The sequence below is a fragment of the Liolophura sinensis genome, chromosome 6, assembly GCF_032854445.1.
Source record: "Liolophura sinensis isolate JHLJ2023 chromosome 6, CUHK_Ljap_v2, whole genome shotgun sequence".
Classification (NCBI taxonomy): Eukaryota; Metazoa; Mollusca; class Polyplacophora; order Chitonida; family Chitonidae; genus Liolophura; species Liolophura sinensis.
In genome coordinates, this window is record NC_088300.1 from 11,838,102 (window position 1) to 11,854,459 (window position 16,358).

At 36.8% G+C, this 16,358-nt stretch overlaps 1 protein-coding gene across 1 annotated transcript; it reads right to left on the bottom strand.

Annotated features, from left to right (window-relative positions):
* Positions 1 to 951: 951 nt before the first annotated feature.
* Positions 952 to 16,181, bottom strand: LOC135469402 (N-terminal kinase-like protein). Its single transcript, XM_064748039.1, has 20 exons — positions 16,048 to 16,181; positions 14,788 to 14,847; positions 13,362 to 13,442; positions 12,379 to 12,501; positions 10,961 to 11,187; positions 10,509 to 10,601; positions 10,110 to 10,263; positions 9,361 to 9,519; positions 8,871 to 8,978; positions 8,427 to 8,540; positions 7,615 to 7,707; positions 7,232 to 7,294; positions 6,299 to 6,487; positions 5,794 to 5,869; positions 5,158 to 5,286; positions 4,634 to 4,818; positions 3,892 to 4,017; positions 2,189 to 2,362; positions 1,823 to 2,015; positions 952 to 1,401 (listed from the first exon to the last, which is right to left on the bottom strand). Exons 1-20 carry the CDS (start codon positions 16,159 to 16,161, stop codon positions 1,256 to 1,258), a joined length of 2,607 nt encoding a protein of 868 aa, XP_064604109.1. The 5' UTR covers positions 16,162 to 16,181; the 3' UTR covers positions 952 to 1,255.
* Positions 16,182 to 16,358: the final 177 nt, after the last annotated feature.

Genomic DNA, 16,358 nt, shown 5'->3' on the forward strand with positions numbered 1-16,358 from the left:
GTTCCCACTGAAATTAAACTCTGCTTACAAATGCAAAATAAAAAACACTCCCCAAATGTAACCTAAAAAGCCTAGATAGCATAACATTGCCTGCGTACACAAGTCGGTTCTAAGCTGTGTAAAAACATATCATTCTCTGCTATTCTGAAGCAGTGATAGTGAAAGTACTACATGTTTGCTTACAAACTATACAAAAACAACGATCTGTTTAATACTGAGAAGACCAAACCAGTACACACCGTTTGGACCAAGTTGTTGTAGATAAGCCATGTTCCCCACAGTGAAATAAAGATTAAGTCATACTATCATATTTCTTCTAATATTTGTGACACCTGGTCTGTTCATTTTAGCCAATATATAGGTAACTGTAGCAGGAATGCTGAGCTGCTTTTTGCTCACATGGTTAGATCATCTAATGAACAACATATATACGTATCAAAAGGATGGTAAAGAAATGTAATATTACTAATATCTGTCCCAAAAATGAGAAGAATTAGGGTATTACAGATGGCATGAAAACTCAAATCATTTGAATACAGTTAGAATTAATCAAAGTGAGGTGTATGAAATTAATACCCATCCGTAGAGCAACCAAGCTTCTTCGTGGATGAACCTAATGGATGCATTTATATTTTAAATCTGTATTAATCTTTATATTTTAATGGAAGTGAACTAGAAATGGGACATTGTGGTCAGTCAGTAGGAGATACAGGATTAGCCCAGTTTACAGTCTAAGGTGAAAGGCATCAGGAAGACATTCCTGCTATTTTACATCATACAATGTACAACAAATTTATCTCATTACATATAAGAGGAAGACATAACTTGTTGTGAGAATGAAATAACCCACAGGATTTCTCTGTTAGTTACACGCCACACAGTTATTTTAGACACCCATTTCTGGTAGATATTTGTCTAACGTTGTCAGGCTGATAAACTGTCATATTATGCATAAATGATCATGTGAATACACTGTACAAAGACAAAGTGTTAAGAATGTGGCACCATGGACAATACCAAGGCAGCCTTTCCATTCACACCAGGACTAGAGCACTAATGACCCTTGGAATATTTGGGGGCAAACAAGACTTAATTGTCTGCCTGTATGAATTGATGTAATAAGTGTTGGGATTTTTGCTTTACGCAGTACTTATGCCTGAACACAGAAAACAGTCAACAGATTTTAACTTTACTCATTTGCTTTCACAATCCTTGACTAGTCTGTGCAATAAATACTACTACTGACCAGGAGTGATCATGCTTGGTTCATTTTTTTGGCACCGAGTTTCAGCGCACCCCCAGTCTTCCTCGCTTCTCGCTTTTCTTGCATTTCTTTTTGTCGCTGTAATTTTTTCTCCTCTCGCTCTCTTCTCTTACGGGCAGCATCTGAATTATCCGTATCTGAAGAACATGAAAAAGGATAACATATCCAGCTGTTTTCATGACAAGGGTGGTCAACAACAGAAAGGTAAAGTGCATGCTCAACTTACAGACTTCTCAAAGCAAATGTCAATCTGACAATTTTTGGATTAAAGCTGGGTCCAAAAAAAACCAAAACAGTTAATTTACTACACATGTATTATTAACCTGTTTACAGGTATTACAATTAATGTTCCAAGTGTGTGAGGCATTCAAAACAATGATTCTTGCATGGGTGCCACCATATTTTTGAAGATGAATGTTAAGGAGGTCAGTGACACTGGTCACAAACACTGTCTTTCCTCACAACTTTGTTAAGAAGGTGAAATGATCTTGAAAGAAACTTTATACATAAAGTACATATACCTTGTATACAACCATCTTGAATGGTTGAATTACTCACCAGTTGTCCCCCAGTCATCTGAGTCCCCCCAGCCACTGCTACCCCATCCACTCTCCTGACCCCCGTCAGCTGTGGCCTTCATCCCCTGACCTCCAGTGGTATAGCCAGAACTTGAACTACTTTGTCTGGGAGGAGTTTTCTGTCGATTATACTGTGAGGTACTTTGTGGTTTTGTAGTGCCGATTTTAGAGGCCTGCGAATAAAAAGATCTTAGTTTGATATGCATAGAGTACAACAATAAACTGAAAACTAAACTCTTACCACATAACTCTACATGTGTATATTTTCATAACCTGCAAAACTGGCTGATGACACATTACAGCTGAAATGGTTATGGCTGAACAGGGAATATCACGAAAATCTGACCTTTTTAGCTGGCTTCAAGGCCTGTGAGAAGAAATCTGTGTCAGTGTCTTCTGACTGTCCCCAGTTATAAGCACTGGTGGAGGGGAGGCCCGTGTCTGCTGTGGACGTGAAGTCCTCCTGACCCCAGCTGTTCCAGTCTGAACTTTGACCCTCCTCACCAGACTTCATTGCACTCTGTGAGAACATAACACAGGCAACCTTAATACTTTTTAAATTTCTGGCATCTTAAGCAATTTGTAACTTTTGTTTGATCATAAATTAATAAATTTATTAATTAATTTAACGACATGATGCTGGCAAATCTGACCATCAATGATGTCGCTAAAAACTGACACATATTTTAAAACATGAATGACAGTTATTACAGAAGACTCTTAAAAGAGAGATAAGCGACGGACATTTTCCATCAACGTTCCAATGGAAAGTGATACATGTGTATGTTCTGTAGCAGGTTTATCGACGGACTTTGTTCACAAAGCTACAGTTATGGTTGCTACCCATCATGAACATTCAGTTTACACAAGCACTTGTCTTTCATGTGGAAATAGGCCAGATTTGCTGACCGATGCTGTCATCTTGTTGTGACTGATTGGACAGCACACTGATTGAACAACACACTGACCAGACTGAACAGTACAATGACTTGACAGCACACTGATTGGACAACACACTGACTGGACTGAACAGCACACTGACCTGACAGCACACTGATTGGATAACACACCGACTGGACAGCACATTGACTGGACAGCACACTGACTGGACAGCACATTGACTGGACAGCACATTGGCTTGACACCACATTTATAGGACAGCACACTGGCTGGACAGCACATTGACTTGACAACACACTGACTTGACAGCACACTGACTGGACAGCACATTGGGAAATGTTTAGTCTAAATATATCACATGAAATCAGTGAAACACTGTCTGAGCATTTAAAACCTTAATCTAGTCCCATGAGTATTTACTTCACTATGAAGCTCATCTGCCTTTTCTATTTTTTTTATTTTTTTTTTTGATCGCGGTTTAATATCACTTTCAACCATATTTCCTCCAATATCAAGACAGTCTCTCCTCGTAGCCTATTCTTCTTATGGTGAGTACCAACCGAGGTAAATACCCAGATTGCTGATTTAAAAGTTTTAGATATGGCTAGACTTCGGGTTGAATCCCACAACCACTGCTTACTATCTGTTGTAAAACTATGAGTGTCTTTCTACATATTAAGTCTAATAGATTGAGGATATTTTGTCAGCAAAGTGACAAAATTTAGATATCACATGCATATGATACGATAGGTTAAATGAATCAATCATGGACAAGAATCTGTGCATGCAGGTCATTCAAAATTGAGGAGAATTTTAGTAAAACAGAAATGAAATTCAAGGATCACTAAATAATGTACACACATACAATGTAACCCTACAGTTAATTACGTATCATTTTATGGAATTTTTATAAATCAGGTAATCCCCCTGCTGTTCTGTTGGTGGAAATTTCCATGAAGTTGTAGGTGAATTTCTGTTTTATTTAATGATATGATAAGCACGTAAAACATGTTTCATGTAAAGGAGAAAGAATAAGATAGAAGTGTGGTAAATGATAATTGGCTGAAGATCAATTATCCTCAAAATTAACAAGAGTGCAGAGTTGAATGTAGAATTTAGTCTGACACAAGTGTGTGCGACTGAGCTTACATTGCCGGCAGAAAGGTGATCTGATGAAGCTGTGTCTTCCAAACTACCCCAGTCCTCTTCATCCCATCCATCATTTGACTGCTCTGGCTTTTCTGATGTTTCTCCAGCAACACTTGAGTCAAAATCCTGAAAATTGCGTGCACAACAGTCAATAAAATCTATTCAAATTTTCACAAAACAGACCTGTATAGCAACCTGTATAGGTACTATCCACCTTACGATACCAATTAAACAAAATACCATTAAGAGTTCAGCATCACAGCCTTAGTCTGGTACATTGCATATGTCTTGTAGATTGTTGACACTGTCATGAAGTCTGATACAGAACTGAACCTATGCAACACGCGTGCTAAATCATAACCTCAGACGAACCTTGGCTGTTCCAATGAATAACCTCGCTTGTAACTACGGTGAATGTGATAATTAAAATGACAAAGGAAAAGTGGAAGAAATTTTTAAATAAAAACAGAGGTATACAAGGTGTGATACATTTTTTCGTATAAATGTGTAATCAGACAAATAAAGTTGAAATCAGGATTTTTAAAATCTTACCCAGATTAAAAAATGATTTAACCCATTAAGTCCCACATTAGGTTCAGGAGCTTACTTCTACACTATATAAATGAAAAAAAATCTGTCTCACAAATATTATGCAAAGTCATTCAGAACAGGGTTTCATCTGTAGAAAAAAATGCACTTCACAAAGAGACTCATTACAAACTTGTCGGATTGATTTACATACGTCCATGTTTCCCCAGTCTTCATCATCCCACCCATCTCCAGCCTGATCCTCCTCTTGCCCTATCACAGTTTCCTCCTCCTGGTCCTCCTCCTGGTCTCCAGATGGCGCTGCTGTCAGGGTTTTACTGGACAAGGACTGATCAGCTTTAGGTGGTGATTTTGGTTTAGGGATTTCTCCAATACCACCTACATGAACATTTTTAAATCAACATTTTGAAATCAATCAACTGGTCAAAGAAAAAAGAGTCTAATCAAAATGATACATGACACATTCCAGTTTATTAGGCTAATAGCTTAATTCTGACAATTTGCTGAAATGTTGTATCTTGACAGGCTCCTCAAAATTTTAGAGATACAGTTATTTCTGCAATAGGCACACCTGTCAAACTGAGGCCAAGAGAACGTAGGTACTAAACATGTGGGAACCCAGCCATAAAGGCACTTAGCTTGTGACAGTTCACTTTGTGAATCATGTCTGGAAATGTGGCTGTGGTCAATATGTTGACAACCAGTTGTTTCTCTGACCTCTGCTTTTGGGTGAGCTTCCTTTCTTGTACAGTTTGGAGGTAAGTGAGCTCATTCCTGAAACTGCCCATCCCGCCCAACTAGAGGATCCACCCATAGTTGAGCTGCCACCTGTGTGCACGTCCTTCTCTAAGGAAAAAATGGATTCAAGGATTGGAATATACGATGCATCATGGAATAATAAAACTATATTTCATCCAACAGCCAAGGCATGGCTGCAATGAAAAATGTTCAGGTATGATACCAATAACAGAACAATACCACCCAAGTAAACAATCTGTAAGCTAACAAATTTATTCATAATTAACAAAAACATTTTTATTTATAATATTTGACTGTTGTTTATTGACTGAACAATATTTTCATGCATGGGTGGTGGAAAGTGGAGTAAAAATCTTTCACATGTGTGATACACACACATGCTGCCATCTTAGTTATAAATAAGGTATCTTAATGTTTTGCTGTGAACAACAATACAGTGTTTAGTTGTGAACAACAATACAATGTTTTGCTGTGAACAACAATACAGTGTTTTGCTGTGAACAACAATACAGTGTTTTGCTGTGAACAACAATACAATCTTTTAACAATCTGGCAAATCAGGATGTTATACAGTTTAACTTACAACTCACTCACCCATTTCTGCTATTAGATCTGGATTCTCAGAAGCCTTCTCTAATTTGCCCAGGAATCCTTTTATAGCCTTAAATGCCTGAAATGTAAAACATTCTTCTCCACTACAAGATCTATCCACAGCATTCAGTTTTCAAAGCTCTTCCCATTTATCACCAGGATGTGACTGAAATATGGCTGATGTGGCAGAATCATTCATTTTTCCCCATTAATTACAAATGACTACTTTTATGAAACAAAAGCAATATGTATATTTTTACTGATTTATACTGGTAACCTATGTTTTATCGAGACAGTTCCATGGTACTATGCCACTGGCTAGCTTGCCAATGTTAACTTGCTATAAGTTTAAACTAAAAGATCCCCACAAATTTTACACTTCAATGAGACAAACACTAGAGAAAGCTACCTCTTTTATGCTTGTCCAGGATTAAATATAAATTTTAACTTCAAATTCTGCTTGGTCAAAAAGGCTGGTGCTTGACATTAGATGGGTTCTCTCTCTTACCTGTTCTCTGACACTCTGTTCTGGGTCCATGGTCAGAGAACACAAAGTGGGCAGTAATTTGCTCGCAATATCTGCCAGCAGATAATAGTTTTGTGTGGCTGCCATGCCCAAAATGCCTGCCTGTCTTGCGGGTGGGAAGGGGTCTCGCACAGCTCGCATGAAAGCTGACAACAGTAACTTCTGTCTGATCTGTCAGGAACAAAAAGAGACCATCAGGAGAAGTATTACTTCTATTATTAAGTACTTATTGATCAGGATATTTGATTATAGTCTAAAATAACCTCACTCAATAAATTTTTCATTTAAGATCTGGATTTTTATATGATTGTATGTAGTTCTCACTGGAGGTCAGGGCCCACTTTCATGAAACACTTAACATTACGTTCACTTAACTACCACAGCAACCAGTACTGTAGGCAATATGTCGTCAAGGTAGCTGTGAGCTCCTAACATTAAGAGACCTTCATGAAACTGGACACAGGTTTTTAATGTACAAGGCATTTGTCATTAATTTCCATACTTCTAAGCTAAAAAATTTACCACAACAGATGTGATCTAATTATTTATTTGATAGATGTTTCATCTGCCATATTCAAGAGTATTTCACTTGTATAACGGCGGCCAGCTTTATGGCGGGAGGAAAGCGAGTCAGGATGAAACTCACAACGATCTGCAGGTTGCTGACAGACCTTCCCACATACAGCCGGAGAGGAAGCCAGAAAGAGCTGGACTTGAATTCACAGTAGGCCATTGGTGAGAGGCTCCCAGGCCATTGCGCTGTGCTGGTTTGCTAACCCTCTTAGCCACAAAGGCCCACAGATATAATCTAAAAAAAGACTTTTTTTAACATAAGAACATACTAATCATGGTAGGGGTTGGTTAGAATTGCTCATGTGGTAGCTCCTAATCTGCCTAGTCAGAAATGACTCCTACCTGAGGGTAGAGATATCCAGCGATCTTCCCCAGACACACTGTGGTGTTTGTCCTGATCCCACCCTACAACATTAGGCACACATATATGTATAATGTTGCCGAACACTCACAAAAAACCATTAATTCCATATAAAAATATTTCCACAAACATACAAAAATAAAAGAAAACAAATCACTTAACAAGTTTGAAGTAACCACTAACATCCTGTAGATTAAGTGAAACTGTAAAGCCTCAAAGTAGCAACAGGAGAATGTTAAAAAATAACCTTATTCAAACAGTAGTATGTTAATGATGACTTAAACCTACACAGCTGTTATTAGCATAGTCTGAACTGCAATCAAATATGTATGTGGATTCCTTCCTGTGTTTCTGACTTACATACCTGGTCATCTTTGGATTGAAGTCTTGCAAAATGTTTCATCAACTCTTCATTTAAATTCTTATAATTTAACTTGGATGCCATGTGTAACATTGCCTGGAAGATATCAATGCAAGAGAAACAATTTTCACATTTTTTGACCCAGTGAAACAGTGGAGTGTCAAGAAGACTAATCGTAATACAGTTTATTATACATCTTCCATGTTTGCTAATATTGTAACCAAGTGGCGATTCTGCTGCATGCGTTTCTTATTGGATATTGCCATTATCAACGTGCATATTGCCCGTCGCCATTTGCAACCTGATGTTACCATGGCATCATTTAATGGCATTGCAAATTTTCTCTCTGTGCATATTCTATCGTCACTCATACCATTATTTTTACTATCTCAAATTTTTGTGTCGAATTTTTTATTTTCAGTGACTAAAGTTTGCTCCCAAATTGACTGACGTTTGATGTATTATAAAAAAATTAATTGATTAAATATGTCCTGAATCGTTCCTATCTGGGGCCACAGAAAAACACTACTCGCTCACATCAGCCAGTATTCACTGAATAAGCTATTTATTATACACCAAGCAATACAAGCAATAAGTTAATTTCTGTCAGTGGATTCATTATGTGCAGACGGAAATGACACATTAGAGGGCAAACCTAGATGCAAATTTATACCAAATTCTAACAGGTTAATTCCTGACCTAGAGCCTGTAGAAAGGGAAACAGCTCAATGAGCCAGCAAGGGGCCCTTCCTCATTTATAGGCAGAAGTTTCCCCCCAAAAGCTAACAGCGTGCATAAGAAATATCAGTTGATACCTTTATTGTGTGCTCCCGTACCACAGGATTTGTATCCATGAAGCCTTGGACAACATGAGGAAAAATCTGACTGTTCACCGTGTCCGGCTGTAAGTGCTCTATAAAAAATTCAATCTGCAAGGGAAAGGGTCAATATTCAATTAAACAAAAAAAAAAAAAAAAAAAAAAAAACAAAGATGCAAAATAAGAACATTCATTAAAGTATTTGAACTTTGACCACATTTTGATTTTTTAAATTCAATCAATGAAAAACAAAGAAAAAAAAAAACTCTTATGACTAATATTACCTCTGAAGTTTAACCACATAATTTAATTTCTATTCCAAACTATTAAATGTTATTTAACTGATTTTCATCTTCAGTTATTCTGTTAGTTTGTGAAAAAAGTCTGAAATTAGATTTAATTTACAATAGCTTATTCTACTGTAAACCTTTCGATGACTACCTGTTGTAAGAGTTTCACCCTGGTGGCACGATCAGGGGAGGTAAACAGTTTGATCACGCAGGGCACAACCCTTTTCTGGTACTCTTCTGTGTCCAGAAGCTTGCCTACCTGTTAAAAGAGAGAAAAAAAGAAACAAAGTGAAATTCACTTTCTTCACACTTGCAAATAATCAATTCATCAAACTTTAAACAAATGAAGAACATGTACAACTTGAATGTATCTAACATAAAGGAATAACTGTTATGGTCTAAGTGCTACAACATGCGTACATGTACAATATGTAACAAATTAGACAAATGTCTTATAAAATTAATTTTCATGACCTCTTATGCAGATTATGAACTACTATACAAAGTCAGACAAACACCTGAAATAAAAGTGAGATTAAGGTTAACATATAATGTCCTAAACCAAAGGACCATAGATCATTACGTGCTCGTCATGTGGAAGAAGGGAGATAACTCTTGTAATGCTAAGGCAGATATCTTACTTTAAACAGTGGTGCCAACACAGCGGACCCTGCATTCCCATATTCAAAGGCATTTATCAGCTGTGGTAGGATTTTATGCTTGCACATGGCAGATGGAAAGGAATCTAATGATGGAGTCAAACTGTTAAAAAATTTATTCTTCTCTGTCTGGTCTTTAATCTACAAGAAAAAAATCACAAGAAATTCGAAATATCACATGAAAGAAGCGGTAAAAGGATTACATGCAAACTGTCACCAGTGTCAGGGCAATATCAACACCATTTATAACAAGTTAGACAAGGTCTGGAAAGTACAGGGAGTACATATAAGTACAGCTCTTAGGGATTATGTTTTATCAAGTAATGATAATATTTGACTATCTGAAATGGGTATTTATATGACCTCATATCATCTCAAAAGCTATGCCCATCTCTTCAAACATTCAATAATATTGTCCTCACTTAAATCACCCAGCATTCTAAACTTCAAAATCTACCAGTGTTTATATTACATGCCACTATTTGCAGAGATTTTAATCATCTCAAAGGATAAAAATCCATACAAACAAGACTAATATTGATGCATATGTATTAATATGACATTGAAGACACTTGGTTTATATATATTTATTTACTTATTTATCTGATAGGAGTTTTACGCCGTACTCCTAAGAATAATTCACTTATACCATGGCAGCCACCATAATGGTGGGAGGAAAGCTGACAGACTCCGATGGAAACCAACAACAAAGACACTGATCACTGTCATACCTGTATTTCCTCCATGAAGAGCATCGTGTCAACAAAACTGTTACACATGAAGCCTCCCTTCTTACGACAAGACTCTATAAACTTGGCTGGATTGGGTCTGGACTTTGGGTTAGCACCAACTAATTCACAATAGTTTGGTACCAAGTTTTTTTGGCACCTATAGAAGAAAAAAGAAAGTGTTGAACGATGCAATCATGAATCTAGATCCTTACATACCAATATAATTTATATTTCTTCAGACTTATGTTCTTTCAATTTTAATGAATTTATGGTTTTACGAGTGAGGGATACCAAGTTAACGTTCACTTCAATTACCAGGCATATAAAGATTAACACTATATCCAATGACACAGGTAAAATTATTTTACATTCCAATTTTCCAGGCAATTCATTAATAATACCTTTCCTAAGGATTTCAAAGATGATGTTCCTGGCAGAGATCCATTGAACACTTCCCATATTAAACATCCCAGTCCCCACATATCAGCTGACCTTCATGTTTAGAAAATACCATGCATGTAGTGGGGGGTTTCAATTGCAAAGCCACAAATTTAAAAGTACTTTGTTTTAGCATTCTGTAGAACAAGAGAACTGTACAATCAACACATAAATAATGCTCAACTGATGAATTCCAAAATCAATCCACAATGATAAATTACTTTCTCATTTCATAAGCTATTAAGCTGCAAGATTTCTCAATCTAGATTAAATAAACAAACTTAAATATTTATATCATGCAGCCTGAGACTATTTCTAAAACCTGTCTTTCTCTGTAAAAATTACCAATGTATTCCTACCACGTCTGGCCAAAATATCTTATTAAGGGTTTACTACGCATATTTAGAGTTTACCATGGCCCGCCTTTTGGTCCACCACGAGGTTCTGTCTTTTCAGGAGGATCATATCGCTCCAGGGCGGGCAAGATCTTAACTGGAGGGTAACTGTCCGGCCCCTGGGCAGGAAACATATAGTCCACACCCCCAAGCTTCCACTCTCCAGCTTGGTCAACAAAGATGGATGACATGCAGACATTGTTATGTATCAGCTTACAGTCATTGACCAGGAATGACAGGCCTTTCTACAACAAGTGAAAACATGAAGACAAAACGTGACCAATGTATGAGTATACATGTACATGTATCAGCTTACAGTCACAGGCAAGGAATGACAGGCCTTTCTGCAACAGGTGAAAACATGAAGACAAAACGTGACCAATGTATGAGTATACATGTACATGTATCAGCTTACAGTCACAGGCAAGGAATGACAGGCCTTTCTGCAACAGGTGAAAACATGAAGACAAAATGTGACCAATGTATGAGTATACATGTACATGTATCAGCTTACAGTCACAGACAAGGAATGACAGGCCTTTCTGCAACAGGTGAAAACATGAAGACAAAATGTGACCAATGCATGAGTATAAACCTGCTAACCTATATGAGCAGTACATAACACAGAAGTGACTAACACAGAAACAAGGATGCTCTCAACTTTATTTATCTTGATGTATAGGATCTTGCACATGTATCTTGAGCCCAAGCTTTATTTGTTTATTTATCTGATTATTGTATTATGCCATACTTATAATATATAGAATATTTTAGTTACATGACAACGGTCAGTGTTATGGTGAGAGGAAACCGGGCAAACCCCAGGGGAAACATCCTGGGTAATGCACTAGCATGTTAACCACTCTGCCAATAACATTGATATCAGACACCCTCATAACTAATTTCAAGTCCAGCTCATGCTGGCTTCCTCTCCGGCTGTACGTGGGAAGGTCTGTCAGCAACCTGCTTATGGTCATGGGTTTCCCCGAGCTCTGCCCGGTTTCCTCCCACTATAATGCTGGCCGTCGTCCTATGAGTGAAATATTCTTAAGTATGGAGTAAAACACCAATCAAATAAATAAATAAATCATAACTAATTTAAACATTTGCAAAATGTGTTAAATGTGAAAATGTACTGTTTAAATCGGATCTAATGTTAGATTTGTTCATCTATTAATTTCTTTCATGGCCCAATGAAGACTAGCTCACTTAACTGTTGGCACAAAGGTTTTTGGGTCTGAAATCATGCAGAGCCTTGTTGTTCAGAGATTACGTTTCTAGATTATTCTATGGCACATTGTACAGATATCATATTAACTGTGCCCTACCTATACCATTTGTCACTTTGAAAGTGGGTTATGATCAAACCCCTGTCCCTGTATAGTTACCTCTTTATAGTTCATGTGACAATGTGACAGTGTAGACAGTGAACTTACTGTAATTTGATGAAGTCCCCAGGAAATGGCCAGCTCATTCTGTGTGCTGCTCTGCTTGTTATCTCTCAGGTAAGTCTCTAGTGGGGTTACTGGCTCGGTTACAATATATATCACTTTGTCACTCTACAAACAGAACACAAATAGTCTAACAGCACTTGGAGCAACAGCACTAGGAGCACCAGCAGACAGGGCATGGCACACCGAGTTGGGAGTCGTGGAATACAGATGCACCTATTCACCAGAATATATTACCAACCAAGAGTAGCTGGTAACTTCTACAAATTGCATGCTAATTTCAATTATCGCATTCCAAGGTCAACTTTTACACATCATGAGTTTACACATCAAATTTTCATAACTTTTCTCAAAAATCATATTGCTTTATGGCCCTATAAACACAGTCATTTATGCAAAACGATATTCATGGTATGAAAGCAACCACTGTGTTGTTGAAGTTAAACAACACTTTACACACACACAGGCAATCTATTTACGGGTTTTGTGACACTACATAAAGGGCATAACACATCAATATTTACTGATGAAATCCATACCACAGAAATCAAATCAGTATTTTTACATTTGCTTTCCACACACAGCTTACATGAACTTCACAAAATGTACTAAAATCCATTACATACTGTGAACTACATTAAAGATTATTTAAACTGATTGGTGATTTACGAAGTTCACAGATTCCCGACAAATATAAACGAAGATTTTCTGTTACAATATAATAACGCAGCTTGCACTGCTTCACAATCAAAATCACAATCATTTGTTTTTCATGGTTTTCATGGTGCTTTTTGCAGGACTCAGGACTTCATCCCCAGAGTTAATGAACTGAGGTGGTGACATGCTGGTTTAGACGCGACAATCCACACTGTCTTACTTTTATCAGTTACAGAGACATGTATACCTGTTTCCACACTGTACAATAATTAGATCATCCTGATTTAATACAAACTACTACTCTGACTCACCTCTAGACCATCAATATATGTTAAAATGTTGGGATGTCGTAGAGTTTTAATCCTTTTGAATGCAGCCTTTGCAATTTGCACCTGACATAAATAAGAAATACATACATGTTCATACACAGTTGTTAACCAGGAATTCATTTACATGTATAGGTCTGCTCTGAATTACCTCCCTTGTTACAGCAGCCACTATGATGTAACTCGAAATTAGTTTTTGAGGCGTGAAACTATGAGAAATGGGACATCGCCTATTAAAGCACTGACTATGTAGGTTATGTCACTACAATCACACATATTTTCTAGACAATAGAATGTCAAAAAAAAAAGCACAATATCAGTCTTTGAGAGTCGCAGAAATGTAGAGAGATTCTAAATTGAAGTCCATGTTTTTCAGCTTAAAGTTAGAATATATAACATTTCACAGAGTTTGCCAAAGCAGTCTATTGTATTTAAGTAGTGACAGGATTTCTGAATTACCCCTGAATGCATTAAAAAAATGCATAATGTTTATCCTAGACTTCCAACAGGTATACAACATTTAAATCTGTCTTAAAGCTAGTTCTTCAGCTACATGTAACATTAATTTCAATACTAGCCATCAGCCATTTTCTGACCACAGCTTACTCCTACAAATGCACTCCTTAAATGGGAGAGTCACCTGAAGGGAGGTAATTCGATGCTGCCCTACTGATGCTCACAGTCATTTAAATACCAAAATAGAACTGAATGAATGTTTATGACCTAATGCCAGTTTGGTAATACCACAGCCTTGTTGTGGCAATACAACCACTGACCAGTGAAATGAACCCTACATTTGTCTTACATTATATTTACCCTGTCGCTGTCATTATATATACACCACACTTACAGGGTACAGTCTAATTTTCACACTTGTTCATAAAACATTGCACTTACACATGGAATCCCCGCTAATAATTCTTTCAATGACATTCAATGAGAACAAAACTCCCAAAGACACTGTTAGAAAATAAATAGCTTTGTCAATTGGGGAGTTTCGAGTTGAACCTCTTTTGCCGTCAAAAAATAAAAACAGTCCTAAAATGTCATGTGACTTGTGAAAAATGTTAGGCTGAGGCAATCTTTGTTGACATTAATTTACTGATTACCTGTCTCACCCTTTTCCAGAGGTACAAATGGCACCTCTTTCTGTTAGGAACTTCTGAAGTTCACATACATTCAGATTCTCAATTTTCTCCATCATTCATTTAATCTAAATGACTTTTTAACCCATGTTATAGTGAAAGTGATCCAAAATAATTGCCTAACATTTTCGACAGATCACATGATACAGCTGGACTTTTTCTACCTTCGTCGATAAAAGAGTTCCAACTCAAAACTCCCCTATTGATCAGTCAGAGGTGAAGAGGGTACGAACCAAACCCTAATTCACAGTTACTAGTACACTTACCTGAGCATCACTACTGCCTTTTACTTCAAACACAAACACAGAAACTGGGTCACCAGTTGCCTGTGAAGAAAACATAGAGTGTACAAGTTGCTCAATTATTGCATCCCTGAGACAATATTCTGGCTTTTTCATTTTTTTCAGCTTTTACTAGTTTTGCTGATGCTTGTAGGCCCATTAGGATGCTAAATCACATTTTAATATGTCTCACTTGAAATATGTCACTGATTCTGAAATAGTATCTGTAGTGACACTTCACTATTTGTAGCTTTAGGGCAATATTAATAGTTCAACAAGATAAATGTTGATGCTCTGGTTTTCACATCTTAGTCATCTCTGGGGTCATCATCCAACCTGCAGATACTGAACGGTAGCTAGAGTACTTGAAGAGGTGAGAAATATGGGAGGATTTAATCCAGTCCAATCCAAAAATAGGCTATATGGTGGGTGTCGTATGTCATATTAGTGTCGTATGTCAAACTGAATGTCAGAATCAAAACTAATGAGGGGGAACATTCAGATTACTGAATTATCACCACAGCACAAGTCAACCTGCAAAATATCAGACATGTTTATAGACCAACCAGAAATAAATCAGACACTCATTTACATCTCAATTAACTACACGTATAAGTATTTCCATCTCCACTGATCCAGCTATCCTTTATACTTGAGTGTCACCCACTCACTGTTTGGTAAATCACTCATTTATTTTGATAATTATTCATTTGTTTACATCTACATTGTGGCCTGTTAATATACCTGTTAACTTAAGCTCTTGTTGGCAGATGGCATATATATATATATATATATATATATATATATATATATATATATAATATATATATATATATATATATATATATATATATATATATATATATATAATATATATATATATATATATATATATATATATATGCCATCTTGCGCAATTTCATTTATTCTTGAAAATGGTTTAAATAAAACCGAAATATTGAATCATGCATTGCCTTGTATCTTTTGTTGGAGTTACCGCAATACTCTACATGTATTAGCACGTCAATATCTGGCAAATTTATGAAAATTGATTGCTACATTAATTTTAAATAATCTCTTTCACTGATGCAATATCAGTAGCCTACAAATATCATCAGCTGATAATTACGTGCAGTGACACATTCTCACATAGCCGATGAAACACTGACAAAATAATTAATTCACTAAAAAAATAAAAATAAAACAAAGCGGATAAACAAAATTTCATTAACTCTTTAAAGTTACTTTTTTCTTTCCTTTATGAAGCCTCCACACCGACTTGTCCACCAGTCCATCAACTCTGTCTAAAAGCTCATAATTAAAGTTTTTCGCTGGATCTGATGAAAAGAACGACCACATTTTGCCTCCGTGTTGCTGTTGTTGCCGTTCGATGACATGTCATCGTCCTTGAAGAGCTTCCTGTCACCTCCCACCAAGGCCAAGGCCGTTCAACTTTCCGCTCTTCGATAGAATGTCGCTATGGATTGAATAAAAGATGGATTTTTCTCTATTCGTGTTAGAAAACTATTAACCCCGATGTGACGAATTGATACGGC